We start from the raw sequence: 22,244 nt of genomic DNA on the forward strand, positions 1-22,244 counted from the left end.
TATGTGCTTATTTCTGAAAATAATAATCCATTCTGCGACTTTGGAACGTCCTTGATTTTGTCGCTGCAAAAGAATCAAAGGCGATTTGCGGTTGTCTCGAAACAAAAAAAAATAATAAATATATCTCCAAATGTTTTTTTACTTTGAATTTTATTAGCATTATCCATTGATTTTTGAAAAAAATCGGATTTTGGTCCATTTGTTGGCCTATTCGATGGTGTAAAAACCGAATAAAACATAAATTTTGAAATCGTGAAAATAGACCACGGCCTTAAATGTATCACAACTTCGACTCAATGATGTTGTTTTTGATTTTGAAGCCTTAGGGCACGTCTACCAGTGTAGTGTTACCGAAGAGTATATAGAAGGTCCTCCGCTGCTTGGTAGTTTAGACAACTGGTAAAAGTGTCCACAGCTAATGGACACCTTCCTTATTTAGAGGGTGGTCCAGTAATCGTAGTTGGCACGCGCTGTGTCCAACAATGGCACACCTTTGGTCCAGTTTCATCACTTTTTCTCCCTCAGATTCTTTTAATTTTTCGAGTAATCGGGCATAGTATTCCGCTGTAGTGGAGGCATTTTTTTCTTTTTTGTCGAATCCCAAAAAAACTGTAGCCGCTGATCGGGCCACCTTGAACTTCTCTGGGGGGATGGGTGTCCTTTTCGTGCTTCCGGGTCATAATGGTGAACTTACTTTTCGTCTTTAGTGACAATTCGTGCTAAAATGTCTTCTTTGGTCTCACTATAGAGGGTCAAAAATTCGTGCCAGTAAGCAATTCTCTTAACGTTTTTGTGGTGTGAGCATATTTAGAATTCATCTTGCACAGACCGCGGTCATGCCAAGATGGTCATGCAAGATCGTTAAAACCGTTATAGGTGATACTCCAACCATTTCTGTAAAATGTGTCTTCTCCCAACCGACATCTTCTAATATAAGGTTTTTAGTAGCAGTCTCTACGGGACGCCCCGACGTAGTGTCTGGGCCTGGTAAGGAATTTAATCATGGCGCGAAACTTGATTTTCTACACACTTTCACTTTTGAATCGGTTTGTCTTTTTTTTGGCAGACAATTACTTGTTGAATAATCTCGTATTGAATGCGCTTAATAATTCCTTTTGTTAGTGCAGCCAAACAGGGGCGACCTTATCTGCGGCCATCTCCTCTATTCCGCGAATTTATTGACTTCACCCCCGTAGTTATTTTGAATTATTTTTGTGAATACATCGTCCATTCATGGTGGCCTTTACTATCAGAATTGGGCCAGATGAACAGAAATATTTGTTTGCTCGTAGGGTTCTTTGTAGGATGGAACAGTCAACGACGTTGAGAAAGCGTTGTCGGGATGAATGCTGGTGCTAATAGATGCCCGTCTAAATTCGACTTTACTATAATATCATAGTCTTCTTCGAGAATCGGTCACTCATACCAACATTCCGATATCTTTTTGTAGGTTCTATGTTTTATATTCGGAATTAAAAAACTCAATTTCGATAATCATTTGTTCATTGGGGCCAACTTTCTTGCCCTGGAGCATCCTCTTTAGGTCTGGTAGGGACAGATCGGGAGAATACGGTGAATGCGGGAAGCAATTCAAAGCGCAACTCGTGGAGCGATACCATTGTTGTGATTGACTTGTGATGTGACATATTGACAAGGCAATTACTGGCTATGGACCCATTCCCATTCCAGCACTAATTTTCGGTCTTTGTGAATCTTTGTGCTTGCTCCTTTGCTAACCTAAGTGCTAACTAGCCAGTTTTTGAGGATTAAAAAGCGTGTACTTTTTATGAGGTTATCCAAAAAGCATGGTGTTCTCATAGTGTACAAAACCACACTCCTAGAATTTGGCTTCGAGGGTATATCAAAATGACAAACATGGGATCGTATTGTCAAACCCTTCAGAAGTTTTTATGCACAGTGGAAGGTGTTGATAGCGGTGAGGCCTAGGCCCAACTTTCGACGACTATTAACGTTTAGAATCACGGTCTTATAGTAACTGTAGATGTTCTCGAATTATCCTTTCTGCTGTTGAGCCTCTATTGAGTTCTTAGTTTATAATTTCTTTAACAGTGGTACGTTCTGAACTTGAAGGATAGAAATCGATGGTTATAATTTTTTGAGTTGAAATTTGTCTAACATGCACTCGTAATTTCGGTTAGGGCTTCGAATGGTCTATATTTGGTGTGATTGTAGTGCAGTGAAAGTATCGAGCGATTTAGTATCTGGAAAAGTCATAGTTATTGCTGTCATTAAATGATTAAAGTTTACTTCACCTTCGGAACTTGGTGATAGACAGAAAAAACATGACTTCCTACTACGGGTACAATTCGTTTTATTATTGGATGTATTTCGAAAACGACTCACTCTCTTAGTATGTCTTAGCTACTTACCATCTACTAAGAGGAGGTTTGTACAATTTAATAGATTTGCCACCTATGTCAATGTTATTTCGTCCAAAGTGAGCCAGATTGGGCTCTCACAAATTGAACTATAGATAAGATGTATTAGCTCTGGGTATTCGGCGGAAAACTGTAGAAGTACCACAAAGTACCACAAAATTAAGGTACATTTTAAGGAAAAGGACAAGGTTTTACGGTTGATTGCTGTTGAAGCTACCGTGGAGATTGGTCAGGGTAGTTAGCGAATTGAAGGTGTGAAGAACTAAATTTGGAGCGAATTCAAGATACACCAGAAGAAGAGACGAGTTGTGTTCTATCCGTTTGGGAGTATGAGTATGTTGGCTAGGCAGCCCTGCAGTGTTCCTCTTATTTCTTTTGTCGGGGTTCTGGCCCAGTTGGTTCTGATAATTTTCAGATTTGCTCCATTTCCTTCTGCTAACAGAATCAAAATTATCACGTTCGAAGTAGCCCTATGTTGTCAAAATAACCTAGTTGACAAGATGCCAAGTGATGGTGTGGAAATTAATCAGACTGTCTGTCTCAGAAGTAGATAATTAGGACTAATTAGCCGATGTGTCATTTGTTTTTTTTTATGTCAGAACCTTCCTTTATTTGTGGAGACAATCCAAATGGAAAGTTTATTTTTTCATTGGTTTGACAAAATAGAATTCCATTGTTTTTTATCCCAACACAAGGTTGATACTAACTTATATATTTTATTAAGGCTGGATTGGCAATTACTACGTTTACCGGAATTTTGAGAAGGTTCCAGCTTGCAAAAAATAAATTCTATAGCATTTAAAACAGTATAATGGGTCCCCCAAAAGTAAAATATAAAACTTGAGTCTGTCTAGTCAAAACACATTAATTTGTACGCCCTAATGGTTTGTGAAGCTGCCTGCAGTCCCAAAACGGTTAACTTTTGTAAAATCAGATCAAAATATTTGTAGATATTCAAATTTGGGAAGGTCAAGGTCTGATTCAGCCTGCTACCTGTGCTAAATCCCCCAAAAAAGATCAAATTGTATCCAGTATAAAATGAAATATGAATATCAATTTGTAAATATCAATGAGAATGACTATATATATATTTTTGGGTTCGCCCTTTTTCATAATCTTCGATTTATTATTACATTTGTAACATTTATTTGATTTAGTACTTTTGAAATTATTATTGTTTTCATGTTTCCTCCATATTAATATTTGTATCTTTTGTCTTTCTAGGTTTGCGAGGAGCAAAAATGTCAAGAAGAAGTCGTACTATTAGCACTTAACTATATGGATAGATTTTTGGCAGCAATACTAGTAGGAAAAACACATTTACAAATTTTAGCAACAAGTTGTTTGTTGTTAGCATCAAAATTACGCGAACCAAGCTGTCGTGGACTGTCCGCGGATTTATTAGTTTTATATACAGACAACAGTATTGTGAAACGTGATTTATTAGTAAGTATTCATATCTTTATATTTTTTATGTTTATTCATGATAATAACTTTTGAATATTTATATATGCTTCGGGGTAATAAGGATTTCCAAACCATTTACAAAGTAGCGAAAATTTGACGGTAAAATTCAAAGTGTTAATTTATTCCTCGTTGAGGTTCTGTTCGGGATTATAATCAGATTTGTATTGCGATTTTTTTTAATCTTTAATTTATTTTATTTAGTGTGGTTTTAATGATTATTTTAAGAAAGCCTTTGGGGGCTTATTAATTAGCTATTTAGGAAGTCTTATCTAAAGAATATAAATAGATTCAGTGAAGGCCTTGAAGTTAATTTCAGTATGTTTCATGAAATTTTAAAAAGGGGGAGCTAATTCATGGTATATTTGGTACTAAAAAAGCTTAATTAAACGATCATCCAATCTTATTTTATACAATTTTGTTTTATATTTGTTATTACAATTCTATAGTTAGGGTAAATCCTCCTTCTAGCTTGTACTTGTTGTTTATTTTTTTTACTATATTTCTCAATGTTTGGCTCTTTGCAATATTAATATAACTTTTGACAGAAAGCCAATTATCATATGAAGAGAAAAACTTAGTATGCAAACAACTTGAATCTAGGGTAGGGTATGGAAGTGGAAGAGCGTTTTTATTTGGCTAATATTGATCTAAGCGCCCTCCAAACTAAACCTCCGGCTACATGTAATCCAACCTGAAAAAACGTAGTTATTTGATTGGCATTTGGGGGAGACTGAATTAACTGACAAATTTTCATCTCCACTCAAAAAACTCATGTGAACTGCCTATGAAACACTAAATTTCAATTTCTTCAATACACAAAATTTTGTTTGCGATACTTCTTGAATATTCCTTCAGATGGTTCAAGCGCCATATAAAAAAATTCGATAGTTAAATACAGGACGTGACGCATATCTTACATTCTTTTGGGAAGAGAGAATACTTCCAGCGATATCATGACTGGATATACAACGAAAAAATCCCAAATAAAAAAATGAATATGTAAATTGCGTTGGTTTGTTATCAGTATCTACCGACAAGGGGGTAATTTGTACTTTGTTGATGGTTACACTGTGGATTAAGGAAAATAATATTAGGCCTAGACGTATGTGTAAGTAGAAGGCATATGCACGCTGGTTTTTTTCTCTAGCGAAAATTTTGCAGGAAGGAAAAGATATTGATAAGGGATTTCTTGTCTCCAGCTGTTGCAAATTATATAAAAATTTTTTTTCGTGATGTAGGAAGTGCTGGTTTTTTATCAACTGTCTTTCCATATGCTATGATTAGTAAACTTTGGTTCGTGGGCTCGTTTAAATATGTTTAATCGCTGTGGCTGATATTCGTTGGTGACCATGAGAGAGGGCTTTATCTGCTGATCCATATTCGTGTTTCAGATATGAGCAAATGCTGTATGATTTCATTCATGGATAAGAGCCCCTTTGGTTGGCTGTGTAGACCTTGCCGTATCGTATAGTAGCAAGGGATTACGATTTCCCAGGGTGGAATGAAGAGGATGTTTTCCAATTCTGGTACTGATTGTTAATTTGGCATATTATTTCTCATAATTTTTTCATGTTTAAAGTTTTAATATTATGCGTCCTCAAAATAGCTCGTTGAGACGAGGAAGCAAATGCAAGTCGCTAAGGTTCGTATCTAGAGAATATGCTTGAGTGGCTAACAATCCGATCCACAAATAGCAGCCATTGCCACTTTGTGGATGTGCTTCTCGTAATCTCCTTATTTGCTCTATGTAGTAGAAATTGCTTATAGTGGTTGCTCTTGTCTAGATTTCTTGTACATCTCAGGTAACCGGTATCATAATCTTCTCGAAGAAATGTAAACTAGGATTTTCTCGCTGTTGGTGCTAACGTTGACTTTGTCACTGTCTATCTGTCTGTCTGCCACACGCACTTTTCTCTAAAATGGCTAATTCGATCCGAACGAAATTTGGTTGACAGATGGGAACCATGAAATCCCATGCACACAGCGAGCGACATAAATTTAGATGGAGTTTAAAGGGGTGCTCTCCATACATGCAAAGGTGGGATTTAAAAAAAAAATTTCACCGGAAAAACTGCGTGAGTTAGGAGTCAAAATGTACGCATTTAAAGTGAGACAGGACTCATTTTCGGAAGCTATCCAATCCAAAAAAATTACCCGAAAAACCTTCCTTAAATTCATCCTACGACTACCAAATTTCGCACCAGCAGAGAGAACCTTATTGCGCCTACACGTGCCAAAGTTATAGCAGTTCAAACTTAATAATTTCGTGTGAATTTACTGCTTCTAAAGTCATGCAAAGAAGATGCTGACGTCATAATTAACGAGAATAATTGACATTCGCATGAAATATTAGCGTCACATTTATGACCAATCTACTTCTCTCCCGTTCGTTTTAAGGTTTTGTGTAACACACTTATGTGAAATCTAAGCCTCTAAAGATGTCCCATTCCCATATCTGCCCAAATAAACTTACTAATAGTATATTACCAATCTTTAGAAATTGACTGAAAAACCCTCCTTAAGTTCATCCTAACAGTACTAAATTGTACCGGCATAGAGGACAGAATCGTGCATACGCATACCCAGTTTCAGTCAGTCCGACTATTAGTGTCAAAGTTATAGCAGCTCAAATTTATCCATTTTGTGCGAAATTACCGCATCCTAAGCCATACAAATAAGATGGTGACGTCATAATTAACGAGAATAATTGACATTCGAATGAAATAGTAACATTCCATTCATGAAGAATCTACTTCTCCCCAGCTCTTTTTTTGTATCTTTTGTAGGTGAAATTCATGGCATTTGTTAATAATATTAGACTGAGAGTGTGAAGCGTATGAGGTTGACTATGACCAATACAGTGCTTTCCATGAAATGATTTATTTAAATCGCTTTCTAAATAATAGAAGGCAATGGAATTTTTAACTTTGTGACATGGAACTGTCATGCATTCATCGGTCCTTACATCTTCCATTTTTTCTTGAGCCTTTTCCCCTTTCACAAGCGGGGTCGGTTCGTCGTGATCGGTTTCGGCACTTTATTTTATCAAATGCCTGATCTGGATGAAATTGCGAGGCTTTTAAATCCCCATCTAGCGTATCAAGCCACCATTGTTTCGGCCAAACTTTTTGTCGATGACCATCCACTTCGATGTTCAGACCAATCTTGGCAAGTGAACTCTCGTTAGCATGAATTACGTGACCATACCATCGAAGACATCCCGTTCGTAGTTTTTCCACGATCGGTGCAACCCCCTGTCGATCGTGGATATCCTCATTTAGGATATGATCAAAACGTGTCACGCCACTAGTCTAATGCAACATTTTCGTCTCCATTGCCGCAACACATTGTTCATTGCTTTTTATAGTCGGCTAACACACAGAACCGTAGAGGGCGACAGGATGGACGACAATGCGGTAAAATTTAGATTTGAAACGCTTTTTGACAATAAAAATTTCGACTTCTAAATGAAAATGAACTACAAACTCACGTAGTTACTTCTGATCCTACATTTATTTTTTCAATACGTCAATAATATTTCAATTGAAGTAGATTTATTAATATCACAAACGGAAGTTTGCAATTCACACTTTGGTAGTCACTTTTTGCAAGGCAGATGTGACTGTCATTTGAAAAACGTGCGAATTCCAATTTAAACTCCTTTTATTTTGTTTTTCTACAAACTAAGTAAATATCTGTGTATCTTGTTTAGTCGTCATCCAAATAAACAATCATTAAATATGATTACTTAGAAAGGTTTAGTCGTAAAGTTCATATTGACCGTGAGGTTCGTAGGAGCAAAAATATTTCTTAACTCATCCGTCGTACTTTTCCCCTTCAAATATACGTTCATATTTCTGTAAATACAGCATTCCATATAGTAATATAAATACCTTAAGATATCTGCACTTTTGAGTTGCAATTTTTCATATCACAAAGGAGGATTAGCGATAAGAAAACTGGTATCTTGTATACTGTTTGCTACAGGTATAAAATGTTGCTTGATATGAAGTTTTCTATGTATTTTGTGTATCTTAAATACGCTTGGTGAATAATCACTGCAAGAAGACTTGCTAAATATTAGACTAAGATAGTGAAGTGTTTGAGAATAATTTCCCTGCAATTTGTAGTGTGCAGTATCACCTTGCACAAATATACTCAAATTGAGGGAAAAATAGGTGCTAAATATTTGTGTCTAGCACCTTACAGTTGGTTAAAGTTGTGAATTATGTAAAGTTCTTTGTAATGATTTCGGGGAAGGAATGATGAATGAAAATAGCACATTTTTCAAGGCGGTGTGGAAAACAAAATTTTGTTAAAATCGGTTCAGGGTATTGTTGTACGTCATATGCACTTTTCTTAAAAATCGTTACACCTATTCACAGAAAATTTTGTAAAAAGATAAGGGAGTGTAAACCCCCACCCATGCAATGACGACGAGCTTAATGGGTCCTCACACAAGGAAAGAAGGGGAGGTGTAGCATACCAAATGAAAGGTCTCGATTAGTAGGTTCTTTAGTTTTGTCATCACCCGAGAAGCAGAGTAAGGAGGGGAAGGGAGATTATAAAATTGCCACTTAAATCAAAGTACTATCATCAGGAAATTCACAGTTGAAAATTTGCAAAAAAAAACCTTAGTGGTGGCATCTATGTATGACATGTAGTCCCCACAATACTCTCCATTTTGATATCTACATAAATAAAGTTAATAATAGTATATTGCTTTGTAAATTTACTTGAAACTCCTAGGTTCAGCTTAGAATCATAAAACTGCGGTATAATATGGGACACTTTACTGGAAAGTTTAGTGGAAATCATACTAAAACTAATAAAATTATAATAGGGCGAAATTGTCCAAACGTATACATAGACTGTCTCTATATTAATGTAAATCGTCTGACAAATTTAACGCATATATACTATGAATCATCGAGAACATAAATATTTTTTATATAAAAAATTCAGGACTCCTTTCATATCTGAAGCGCGGAATTTCCGCTTTTCGACTTGCTTTATTTGTCAAAGTTTCATAATAAATTTGCAATCACACAGTTAAAAGTCTCAGATAGTTCAGTTCTATTTAATTATCATTGCATCCATCCGGTTTTCTGAAAAATACTGACCGTAACTATTTTGGTCTTAAAATCTATAAAATTATCAACAAGACTTAACTTTTCCTGATACGGAACTATTTTGTCTAACACTGAACTAATCGCCAATTTGCTTTTATACTTTTGAACAAATTATTTCATAACTTTAACATCACAATAAGTAGGTTCTGTACTTTTTTCTATAGGGAAATATTTGGCGTATCTTATCTCTGCCATTGACTCCACCAGTAATATTTGGATCGGAGGTTGTTGATAATGGGGCGTAAAAAAAGGCGCCTATAAATATTATACTTTGTATGATGGCATGGCTTATTCTGTTTATTGAAATCCTCAGAGAAATTCAATTCAGGTTGAATGACAGTTGCCTATATAAATTAATTATTTAATTGTACAGTGAAATGCCCGTGTATGTTAGGCGAACATTTAGTGTGGCTGTGAAAGGGAACACAAATAATGCTGAATATATGTAGTTCCCTAGTGTTCCTGAAGATCGCTTATCTTGACTAATCTGTGAGAAATTTCACAACAGCTCTTTGGGAACCAGAGCGATATTTGTTCAGAATCGATAACCTCCAGAATAGATGTTAGTCCCTTTAATATATTTTTTCTCTCGGAGAAATCTATCTGTTTAGAAACAACAAGTTTCCGGTAAATACGGAAGTCTTTATTCAGTAAGGGTTGAGAGAGATATCTGTCTAGAATTTGATAGATTTACTAGATGTATGTGAATTTCCTTTCACTATTGTAACAAGGGTGCCCTTGATTTTATATGTCTTCTGTTTTTTTTTTTGGAGTATAGAATATGCGCACGTTTTCTTTATTTTTATTACTATTTTTGTCCGTTTTATTTTTTTAATGAGACATTGGATCAGCTTATCACACTGAATGCGTAAATGATAAGCCTACTCCAGCAAGATAAGCACAAAGACGAACCCAAACATCCTTGACGACCGGAATTTAAATCCGGGGCCATGCGGCTGAAAGGCTGATATTTAATAAAAGAATTGAAGAATGAAATATGGAAATCGTCCTTCATAGCTGCAACAGATGTATCTGTTTGAAATTTAGAAAGAGAAATTGTGGAAGTCTGCCCCTTTCATATGGCATGGATCTTCTAATTTATCTCTAACGTAGCCGTTTTATTGGATTCTACATTGATGGGTTCACTACAGCCTGTATTTACTGTTTATCTCCCTGTCCACACCATTTTCCAAAAGTGGTGGAAAACATCTCCTAATTGTTATTTGACACAAAATGGCTTCATTTTAGAAGAATATGACGCTTAGAGTTTTTTTGGTATTCGTTAAACCGAAGCACCTTTTTGAATTTGTCTTTGTTTTATACATATTTCGCTTATCTGTCATTTGGGAACATTGTCCCGGTTTGACGTAGCAAAGTTTTGAAAACGCCGTCCTGTTTTGAATAATCGTGGGAAATGGCGTTAAGGTGCCGATCATTTGTCAAAACGTAAAGCTTCTTCGTGTTAATTGAATACTACGTCAAGGAATGGGAGAAGGGTCCGCTAGCTCTGGTGTTAGTCTTTTTAGGATTTCCATTTCTATAAAAAATGTGACGTCATTGGATAGTAGCATGCTGCCTTTTGAAAAAAAAATGACTCCGGTATGACTAAAGAAAATTGCTTATGTACAACATGGGCGTTGAAGGCTTTTTCCAATCATAGTCAAATGGTTTAGGTTTCAATGAAAGTTGGACGGACGCGGGAAGGACTAGGATGTTGTGTACAAATCATTGTCGAAATTATGTGGGCAAATGCATCCCTTATATTGAAGCAATCATGAAGTAGGGGAGAGGAGCTATTATGATCGGTTTAGTTATGTGAATCATCATATAGGCTTGGGAAGTCAAAGAAATTTGGCGTCTCAAGAAGGCAGTTGAAGTTTACATAGCATTGTCAGCTGCAGCCATTTTACCTAAATCGGCTAAATCGGGCTAATACGGCTTCTCCAGATGGCCTGGAACTCTCGCCAATTTAGTTAAAACTAGGCAGAACTAAATCTTTTAGAAAATGTGCTGATGTGGGAATTCTCAGCGGATTTTCAAAATACCGGTCATCGGCCACCACCACCGAAGCCCCTCTATTCCTTTTAAGTGGAAGCTGATATTAAATGTTAGGCGATGACGACTTTGCAGTTTCTTACCAGGGCAGAGGCAAATCGTCAGACGCTGCCTCACCTTTGCCCTAAGTCCGCATTCACTTGATGACAGATTGGACCAAATGGGGGACAACTTACTCCCGCGCATCACACTTCAAGGATCATTTCAAATTTATAGCTTGCGCAGAAAATTTAAAGGACGAAATGAAATCTTGTTTTTGCCAAATTTGGAACTGGAAGGAGGTTTTTGTACGTAAGAGAGTGTTTTGTTTCATAAGATGTCCTCATAAATTGGAATTAGTCCAATATGAACCGAACGGTTGGAATGGTTGAGAGTTCACTTTAGTTAACTATAAGGGCAGAGCTACGCAAAACCCTTCAGGTCTGCCCGCACCTAAGTATGACTCAAAGCCTCTGTTGACACACGCTTGCTTGTCTTTTTGCTGTTGCTTTTTCTTGAGGTTGGGCTTCCTCTAATGCCATTCACAGATTACGTGCCTTAAACCCGACACATCTTTATTTGCATCGGCGCTAACGACGAAATTCATTATTTGGATAAAAAGGACATGCTCCAGTCCAACGACAAAAAGTGCAAAAAAATGAATGGGTTGGTAATGCGCGTTTAATTTCGCTTCTCGGAAACTACGATTCAGAGTAAGAAAATTCACGATGGTATTGCCATACATTCTTATCTGGTGGTCTATCGTTGCTTCAGATGTTTGTGAGGGGCGAGTTATGGGATCTCTACCCTTTTGTGACATCGTCTGGTCTAAAAATAGGAAGTTTTTCTTTAATTCAGTGCCTGTTTGATTGGGGGCGTACAATTGAAATTAAGTTTTCTCGAAAAAAACCCTTCCATAACGCCAATCAGAGAGAAGTGTGCATTGCATGGAACATTCGATCCTTTGTTATTCAACTAAATGAATTTCACCAACCACCATTCCAGTTCTAATAATGTTTCTGTTTACCAAAATGGACTTCCTAAATGAGTTTGCTTCCATGCTCTTAATTTTTATAATAAGGTGTATATGTAGATCGTGTCATACAATTTGGAAAAAATGAAACTAAATTTTTGCGCCTAGATGCTCCCTTTCAGCATCCAATTTTCGACCAGAATTTGCGATATAGCCTCACAATGTTCTTCTTTCTGCTTCCGCTTACTTCTGCCGCTTAATTCTCTTCTGCGACTAATGTTTGGATAAACAGGAAGGAGAAATATGAACTTGGTTGAAATCTCCTTTATTCGTTTTGAGAATGATCCTTTATTGTCTCCTTTTTATGAGCTCCTCTTTTTCTTTTTTGACCATTACTTTAGCGTCTATTTTATAACATTTTTCTTCTTTTAACGCGAAGATGATGAACTATTTGTTGAGGATGCTGGGAGTCCTGAGTCCGCATCCATTTGATGACGGACTGGATCACTTAGGAAGCAACTTACTACTTCTTTTGTGGTCCTGCTTTTGGGTTAAACAACCAAGTTTACCAAAAAGTTGATTGACGATTTCGTGCAGAGGAGAAGTGTTTATTTCTTCGGAAAAGGGCCTTCTGTGTGCCTTTTCCTTGGTGAATGTCCAACCACTTGCCGATTCCACTAATCAAGACAATTTTTCATACATTCCGATGACTTCTTTTGACATCTTTCACATGTTCCTTCAACATTTTTCTTCACAATCCATCAATTTATAACACGATTACATAAAACCTATCACCGATCGACAGTATCGCCTTATCATTAGTCAAATGAAAACGAATTTATCCTCTTTTTTTTCACCATTCAACCGTTCTTTTTTGTGCTGTTCATTCCTTCCGAAAAAGTATTTCTCACAAAATCTACCTTTAACAAAACGTATCTTTCTTTTTTTCCCTTAATTTTTGAGGCGCACCGTGAATCACTTAATCATTTCATCAGAGTGTGTATGAGAGTCAAGCCAAAGAGTCAAATCATTCATTCACGCAAACTTACCAGCAAAAAAAATCTGCTGGACCGAGGTTCGGTCTTGTGATAAAGCAAAGAAGGTGAATATGCAACAAAATGAAATCACCGTCAAAGAAGAAGAAAAAAATTGAGATTAACTCGATCAATTAATCACATCACAATTCATCAATTTAATCTAGGTGAGAGGGAAGGACGCATAAGTGCAGATTTTGGCTCTAAGTGGCAATGGTTTGGGTGCTTCATGTTTTTGATGTTGTCATATTTGAGTTAAGGGTGTATCTGGTGGGCAAAATTTCCATGTGTTAAGCTCTAGATTTTCTATCTGGGAGTTTCTAATTTTGTGAAACTCTTGCAGTATGTACCTTCTTTAACTGAGAGTTCTGTTGAAGGCTTTTGTCCAGAATATGGTTTCTACAGAGTGGTCCTTGCCTCTATTTTTTTTTTATTTTTCAGTTCAGTACTTCTGAGGTTTGAAATTGATCAATCAATTCCAATTTATCTTCTCAGCTTGGGAACTCACTTTAAACCACGGAGCATTGCGGCTGGTTACCTATTCGGTAGAACATTGCCCGAAAATCGGTCCTAATCGTCGACCGAAAAATTTATAATAAGACGATGCGAAGTAAAAGAATGTTTAAGTCCTGCAAATTTCGAACATTGTTCATAAAAACTGGGATGAAAAAGTAACAAAAACGCACGTTCACATTAACACGATACAATCGACCACCATCACGACACAATCGGAGGGGACTCCATTTAGATGAAAAAAACCTCAAAATCATCTTCCCAAAAAATTCTGTTTTTGCACCAATGAACGATTATTCATTACAACTTACTATAAATAACACTATAGACCTGATGATCCTCAACGAAAAAAGCTACAGTCCAAATAAAGAAAAGTCCACTGGAGGCCATTTCGGAAATCTGAATCTGACCGATCTTCCGAGTTAATTAACTCGGTTAAGAGCCATTGCGAATTTCTTGCGAAAATATACCACGGCCAGGTTAGTAGAATGTGGAAGTGCCATGTTACACACAAGAGGAAGAAGTCAGTGATGAGGCAGGAAAAGTAAACGACTAGTGAACAAATGCAAAAAGGTAAATCGCAAAAGGATGGAGGGTTAAGGTAGCCTGCAAAAATCATACAAAGGATGCCGACATGATCGCTTAAAGATAAAAATATCTTGGTGTATACAAGAAACTAGTAGAAAGAATGCGGCGCAGATTTGGGTTGAGGAAGGATTGAGGATGCTTGGGAGAAGAGTTATGAAGTGATTTGCTTGTATGATAATTATTTTCTAGTTGAAGGGTGAAGTGAGTGTTTGTAGAGGGCATGAGGTTATCTGATGTTCTTTCTTACTTCCGGAAGAATAAATTAGAGGATATCTCAACTAAGATTGCAGATCATAGGGTTTTATAGTTACAGATCCTTTGTTGTTGAAAGTGGGAAAATGTTCCTTGATGCTTATGTGCAATGGAAGGTTATGAGATTGGGGTCCTAGTAATATCAGGATATTGTCTCAAGATCTATGTGAAATCCCGATAAAGCAATGATTTAAATATCACACAGAACAGATCATTACTAGTTCGCAAATGCAGGCTTTCTTATCGAACAAATGTGACAGCTACATATGTTCATAGTTCATAGTTTTCAGGCTTATAATTTAGCTGAAGGATATTTGGTAGCCTGTGGTAGATTCACCTAGTGGCTTAAGTGCGGGTAGTTCTTCTAGTCAAAATCCTGAATGTTATACAATAATCATCATCATCAACGGCGCAACAAACGGTATACGGTCTAGGCCTGTCTTAATAAGGAACTTCAGATATTCCGGTGGTGCGCCGAGATCCACCAATTCGATATCTCTAAAAGCTGTCTGGCGTCCTGACCTACGCCATCGCTCCATCTCAGGTAGGGTCCACCCCGTCTTCTTTTTCTACCATACCAACATGACGATCATGGTATCGTTCATAGATTTCGTCGTTATGTAGGCTACGGAATCGTCCATCCTTTTGTAGGGGGCCAAAAATTCTTCGGAGGATTCTTCTCTCGAACGCGGCCAAGAGTTTGCAATTTTTCTTGCTACGAACCCAAATCTCCGAGGAATACATGAGGACTGGCAAGATCATTGTCTTGTACAGTAAAAGCTTTGACCCTATGGTGAGACGTTTCGAGCGGAACAGTCTTTGAAAGCTGAAATAGCCTCTGTTGGCTGACAACAACCGTGCGCGGATTTCATCATCGTAGCTGTTATCGGTTGTGATTTTCGACCCTAGGTATAAGAAATTATCAACGGTCCCAAAGTTGTACTCTCCTATCTTTATTCTTCCCATTTGACCAGTGGGGTTTGATGTTGGTTGGCTAGTTTTTGCTGCTGACGCTGTCACCATATATTTTGTCTTGCCTTCATTGATGTGCAGCCCAAGATCTTGCGCCGATTACCGCCTGCTCGATCTGGATGAAGGCAGTTTGTACGTCTCGGGTGGTTCTTCCCATGATGTCGATATCGTCAGCATAAGCCAGTAGTTGAGTGGACTTGAAGAGGATCGTACCTCTTGCATTTACCTCAGCATCACGGATCACTTTCTCGAGGGCCAGATTAAAGAGGACGCATGATAGCGCATCCCCTTATCGTAGACCGTTGTTGATGTCGAATGGTCTTGAGAGTGATCCTGCTGCTTTTATCTGGCCTCGCACATTGGTCAGGGTCAGCCTAGTCAGTCTTATTAGTTTCGTCGGGATACCGAATTCATTGATGGCCGTGTACAATTTTACCCTGGCTATGCTATCATAGGCGGCTTTAATTCCAATAGTTTTTCCATCGGTTGCCGCAGAGAGAAAATCTGATCTGTTACTGATTTGCCTGGAGTGAAGCCTCTTTGGTATGGGCCAATGATGTTCTGGGCATATGGGGCTGTCCGGCCTAGCAAGATAGCGGAGAATACCTTATAGATGATACTCAGCAACGTGATACCTTTATAATTGCTGCACTGTATGATATCTCCCTTTTTATGTATGAGACAGATTATGCCTCTTTGGCAGTCGTCAGGCATTGATTCGCTGTACCACACCCTGAGCATATTCCTCCATATTTAACCAATTCTGCTGTAATTCCATCGGCTCCTGGCGACTTATGATTTTTAAGACGATGAATTGCACGGAGTGTTTCTTCTATGCTTGGTGGTGGCAGTATTTGTCCGTCGTCTTCAGTTGGCGGAACCTACAACTCGCCAATTTTCTGGTTGTTCAGTAGTTCAGAAAAGTACTCAACTCATTGCTCCAATATGTCCATTCTGTCGGAAGTCATATTTCTCTCTTTGTCTCGGCAGGATGAACATAGAGGCAAGATGAACATAGAGGTGACTTGTTGGTAAAACTTCCGCGCCTGGTTCGGTTGCTCCCTGTACTTTTCGAGTTCACAGATCTGTTGGTTCTCCCACGCTTCCTTTTTCCGTCTGTGAAGTCGCTTCTCCAGGTACTTCCAACAACCATTTCGTGTGACACTGCTAATTGAATGATCCATAGTCCGTTATCATTTGTGTTTTCGTGTAAGCTATGGGAACCAACGTATCGCCTGAATACGGGCTCCTTCCCTGCTTGGCTGTTAAAATCCTCAAGTATGATTTTGATATCATATCTGGGACAGGCTTCGAGGGTTCATTCTACTGCTTCGTAGAAGGTATCCTTCTCCGACTCTGCAGTCTCCTCTTTAGAGCCCTGAACGTTAATGAGGCTTATATTTCTAAATTTGCCTCGCAAGCGCAGAGTGCATAACCGTTCGCTTACGTTTTCAAAGCCGATAACAGCAGGTTTCATTTTTTCACTGACTAAGAAACCTACTCCGAGCACATGGTTTACTGGATGGCCACTATAATATATGGTGTAGCGACTCTTCTGCAGCAAACCGATCCCTGTCCAACGTATCTCCTGTAACGCTGTTACATCAGCCCTTTATTGGGACAGGGTATCGGCTAACTGCTCAGCAGCTTTATTGAGAAAATGCGCAAATCGTTATACCTTTGTCATTGCCGGGTTCGTCGTTGTGTTATCCGTCTAGTCCGAGGCTCCTGTTGTGGCTTCGTAACTTCGGTTTTCCGTGTAGGGTTGTCAGCCCTACCCGTCCCGTTTTTAGGCGCGGGAGACTCGTCTTCACCCTTCTTCGTCTGCAGCTCTTCGTTAAGAAAGAGCTCCCAGCGGTCACCACGTGGAGGTGGAGATAGGGTTTGGTAGTAGAGTGTTGGTTCAACAGGCGTTGGTTCAGCAGGCGTTTCCCAGGTTTATACTCCATCGTGGGTACTAATCCACGTTTCGCCCTGGGATCTATACTACCCTTTGACCACCACGACTATTATACAATAATAGTTGCTTAAAATGGCTTAGTTTCGATCTCTCTGCGAGCTCGTGATGCTACAGGGCTTGATAAGTCAATCATTTATTTTTAGATTCATCAGTAGAATGGTTAGATAATTGGGTCTAATTGTTTACATAGGCTCATGAAACGAACTGCCCGTAAACAAATACTTTACACTTTAAGTCGTAACAATTTGCGTGAAGAACACATATCAAATATTTAGTTATTAAAGGTGTGGCATCCAACCAACTGCAAAAACCTCTAATGGGAATCTTTTCGCAGATTATTACCGAATTTCTGCTGAACCAACCGACAGAAAAAAAATCTCATCTCCACGCTCCATTCATTCATCTCCTCCACTTCCTCGATAGATTTGAACAGTGCGCGGTCGGTTATTCGCAATGACCTAAAGAAACACTTAACTAAATTTAACATCTCTAGACAAAAGTAAACCATCATCATCATCTTCATCCGTACATTCATCTGTTAACATCTCCGGAGTCTGCAAGATACCAATCTTCATGCTTAACATCTAAAGCGCCGAAATACAAAGCTTTTATTACTAGCAAAGATTAGCTCTAAATATTGTTCACCCTTGGTTTCATCTATTTATGCCAATCGTACACTCAATATTTGTTGGAAGTACGCGGAAACCTCACCAAACGTCTATTGTGTTGGTTGTTTTTATTGCGTCCAATTTTTGCAATAAAGTCAAGATGGCACGGTCAGCAAGAGTCAGCATTGATAGACGACGAAGAAGAAACTGTGGGAATAAATTTTGTTTGTAAAAAATTTTCTTAGTTTAAATAGAAGCTCCGGAAAAAAGACAGAACTAACATGTTGAAAAATAAATACCTAAAAAAGCATGTAATGTATGTCTTAAATTTCATAAATAGTTATGTATTACAAGATATAACTCTGTAGATTCTATTTGACCACCAGCAATACTGGCCGGTATTGTTTAGGTCTGACCTTGGTGAACACAATATGGAGCCTCGTGAATTTGATCCGCTTTCGGTGAAATTATGACTCAGTGAATAACTTCTTCAATTAAACTGATGGGTTTTAATTTGTTGATTAGTCGGCTACGTGCACAGTGGAGGTGTGGGTTAAAAACAGTCTGGCTTTTGAAATAGGGGTGTTTAAATGAAACTGTTGCAAAAAGGCAGAAAAATGGTCTTCGGGATAGGGAGTCCTTTATGCAGTTGCATTCAACAATATTTATTGCCGGGTTCACGTTACGTGTTGTTTTGTTCATTTTAAATTTTTGTTCGACGCGAATAGCCGATCACAAGAAGGACTCCCTTCCGATCACAAGAAGGACTCCCTTCCGATCACAAGAAGGATTCCCTTCCCTAATACGTGATCTTATCACTGAAAAGTTTTTCAATTTACAGTGCCACTCGTGCTTTCTGATAATCCTGTAGCAAAGGAGTGCTCCTATGTCATTTTGAATCTTTAGGGGTAGCAGTTGTTAGTGGGCAGAAAGAGCTTTAGGAAGGGTTATAGACAAATATCGGTCTGGAGTCTAGGCACCATATAGTGGTAGCCCCCTGTTTTTTTTTCAGATTTTTCAGTTGAGTAGTTTTTGAGAATGCGTTCGTTAAAAAATGATTACTTTCAATCGCCCGCACTCCCCACCTTTCCAACAACTGTCAGAACTAAAACCAGCATCGGAAAGTATTAATCGAGGCCTTTCATTTGATATCCCACATGACTATATTTTGCATATATGGGTACCCCGGTTTAAATTCAATGTCAAATTATGTAACTCAACGTATGGGCGAACATTCACAGTTCCCACCTTTCCACCAAATTTGGTATGAACCCCTAGAACTGTCTCCGAGAAAAATGCGTGTGACGGACAGACATATAGACAGCAAACCGATTTTGATAAGGTTTTGTTTTACACGAACAATTTCAACAAGGAAGAGAGTCTTGTGAAGACCACTCTTTCCCGAGTCGCCCAGTGACAGTAGTCACCGGAGAAAATGTTAAAAAATTCAAAAAAATAGTCCTGGCCGATCAAGAGGTTAAATTGCGGCAGATAATGGAAGAACTGCATATTAGCAAGGAATGAGTTTCAGAGATTTTATTTGGAAAATTGCGCATGAAAAAAAATAGTGCACATTGGGTACCGCGAATGATCACACCACTCGACAAGTAACGACGCTCGGAGAGTTGTAAAGATTTTTTGGAACTGGGTCAGAGTAGTTTGGACGAAATTTACAACCGTATTGTGACCGTTGATGAAACTTGGATTCGTCAATATGATCCGGAGTCCAAACAAGAGTCGATGCAGTGGATAAAAAAGGGACAAAGGGCAACAAAGAAATTCAAAGTCGACAAATCGGAGTCGAAAATTGTGGCTACCACTTTTTGAGACAGCGAAAGAATTTCACTAATTAATTTCTTGCCTAAAGGGACTACAATGAACGGCAAGTACTACGCTAATTGGGTCAGGCACGTGAGGTAGTTGTAAATGAGAGACGTGGCAAGTTGGCGTGGGGAGTGTTGTTTCTACAAGACAACGCGCCCGTTCACACCGCTCGGATTGGGAGGGCTGCCCTAAAAGCTACAGACTTCACAGAACTTGACGATCCACCCTACAGCCTGGACCTGGCTCTCGACAACTTTTTCCTTTTTCCCAATTTAAAGAAGGAGCTACGGGGCGGAGATGCCGAACTTCCTTAAAGTTCCACCTCCTACTTATTAGCGCGCCAATTCCAGGAGAAGTTCGGTTGGACATCAGATTTTATTGTCCTGATTTGGGCCAGCATAAATAGCATTGCACAAAATGAAATTCCAGACATTTGATAGCTTGAGAAAGGAATTTGCAGACCACTTCGATTGTGGCCGAAGGAAAGCGGCAAATATTTACATTATCGATTCTTCGCTTATTCCACAAGCAAGATTTGATGAGGTTTGATGTTTATATTATAAGAGAGATTAAATTGTTGTTGGGATAAACTAAAGGTGTGGGAAAACGTATCCGTGTTCCTTCAGCGGCATGCAATGGATTAGCCAGAAAATCCATATAATTGTTTACATTTCTTTTCTATCTCGTTAACGTGATATTTTTATCAATTCTTCCTTCCCCTTCACAAAAGTTAATTTTCCTGTTTAGCTTGATATTCTAAAATATAGGATGAGGCAAAAAGTCCTGAGCTTTTGTTTTTCCTTAATCTAACGACGGAACTAATATAGAATTGTTTAAATCAATTATTCGCCCCTTTTGTTTGATAGCTTTAGTTCATTTTGAAGGCACTTTCATAATTCGCTATTGCCGAAGTTGTCGTTCCTATTAGTAAAAAAATTTCTCTGGAGGATAGTTTTCTATTGTCAAGAAAAGCTCGAAGATGCTTGAAAAGATTGATGCCAGGTAGAGTATACGGCGGGTTCGGTAGAATCTTCGATCCAAGCTCGCGTAGCTTCTGTTGCGTCCTTAAAGATGTCTGTAGCCTGGCGTTGCCTTAATCCAACTCTACCCCTATAAAATCTAAAGGACTACGGATTTCGCTTTGAAATTTCCGCAGCATATTCTAGGATAGCTAGCCTAACGATGTCAGCAATAAGAAAAGTCGATGCTGAAAGCCTCCTAATATGGTTTGCCCCTTTTAATCACGTTATAATATTGGGTATACAACTAAATTAACCTAATTAAGTCCAATTCTAAATGGTTGAAGGCGATAGCTGACTTTTGGTGTATCGTGATGTGTCAGCATCTGTCAACCAAACATTAGAAAACTTTAAAACTTCATTTTTATTGCATTGAAAATGTCGAATCTCGTTCCAAATAAACACTATATGCGCCAAGTTTTAGTTTTCTGTTTCAATTTTAAGAAAAGTAGAGCTGAATCACATCGAATACTAGTGGAAGTTTACGCTGAATCCATACCATCGAAAGGCATCGAACAACAATTTTGTAGTTGCTTGGATGGTACAAAAGAAAATTCGTATCTGTATTGAATCATAACTGACAACCCAAACGTAAAGGGCATACATAAGCGCAGGTCAATCAGGAACATCAAAGCCGAAGCTGAATGTCTATGGTGTCAAGCTGTTGAGATCAAAAGGGTATACTTCTAAGCCTGGTCAATTCATCATGTGAGAGTTTTACAGGGATCAATTGGTTCCTTCAAAGAAAGCTATAGCCCCAAAACGTTCAGAATATACGCTCAGCCTCATGTTGCTGTTGGGATTGAAAACTATTTAGAAAATGACGGGCTTGAAGTTCCAGCTCACCCGCTTTATAGCCTAAACCTCGTACTTCTGACAGCCATTTGTTTTGATCTATGGAAAATGCTCTGAATGAAATACGTTTCACTTCAGAATAAGGTGTCAAAAATTGGCTCTATTCATTCTTGATTTCAAAAGACGAAAGCTTGTTGCGTGGCGGAATCCATAATTTGCCAGAACAATGGGTAATGCAAATAAAATATTAATTCATGTTATCTTTCAAATAAATGGATGAAATAATAGAAACTTGTTGTTTCTTTTTCGTTAGTGTGGATATTTATTCTTGCAAATACCGATATTCCGGGAACCACTTGTTCCCTTCATCAGTGCTAACAAGTTCACTCAGAAATAAATATATATTTTCTAGCAAAAACCGGATCGAATTAAGATGTATACCCAATAGTATAACTGTATTAACTGTATAAGTTCATTCTAGAAGGACGAAAGTAGTAATATGACCCATGATATTGAGCACGATACTAAAAAGTTTGGTGTAGCTCTGCCGCTATTATTATCAAAGTTTAAATAGATTAAAATTGTATTAGATTGCAGTGAACATGCGCGGATATATTCTTTTATGAGAAATTCGCCAAACTTTTCGACCTGAAATGTAGAGCTCTCGGATCCTT

The 22,244-nt window shown here is 38.2% G+C and overlaps 1 protein-coding gene across 1 annotated transcript in view; it reads left to right on the forward strand.

The window, feature by feature from the left end:
• The window catches only part of LOC119657878 (G1/S-specific cyclin-D2), a 180,572-nt gene that overhangs the window by 93,493 nt on the left and 64,835 nt on the right, over positions 1-22,244 (forward strand). Inside the window, exon 3 of the mRNA XM_038065009.1 lies at positions 3,624-3,845. Coding sequence (XP_037920937.1) covers positions 3,624-3,845 — 222 coding nt within the window. The remainder of the gene's footprint in view (positions 1-3,623; positions 3,846-22,244) is intronic.

The sequence above is a fragment of the Hermetia illucens genome, chromosome 5 (assembly GCF_905115235.1).
Source record: "Hermetia illucens chromosome 5, iHerIll2.2.curated.20191125, whole genome shotgun sequence".
In the NCBI taxonomy this organism is placed as follows: Eukaryota; Metazoa; Arthropoda; class Insecta; order Diptera; family Stratiomyidae; genus Hermetia; species Hermetia illucens.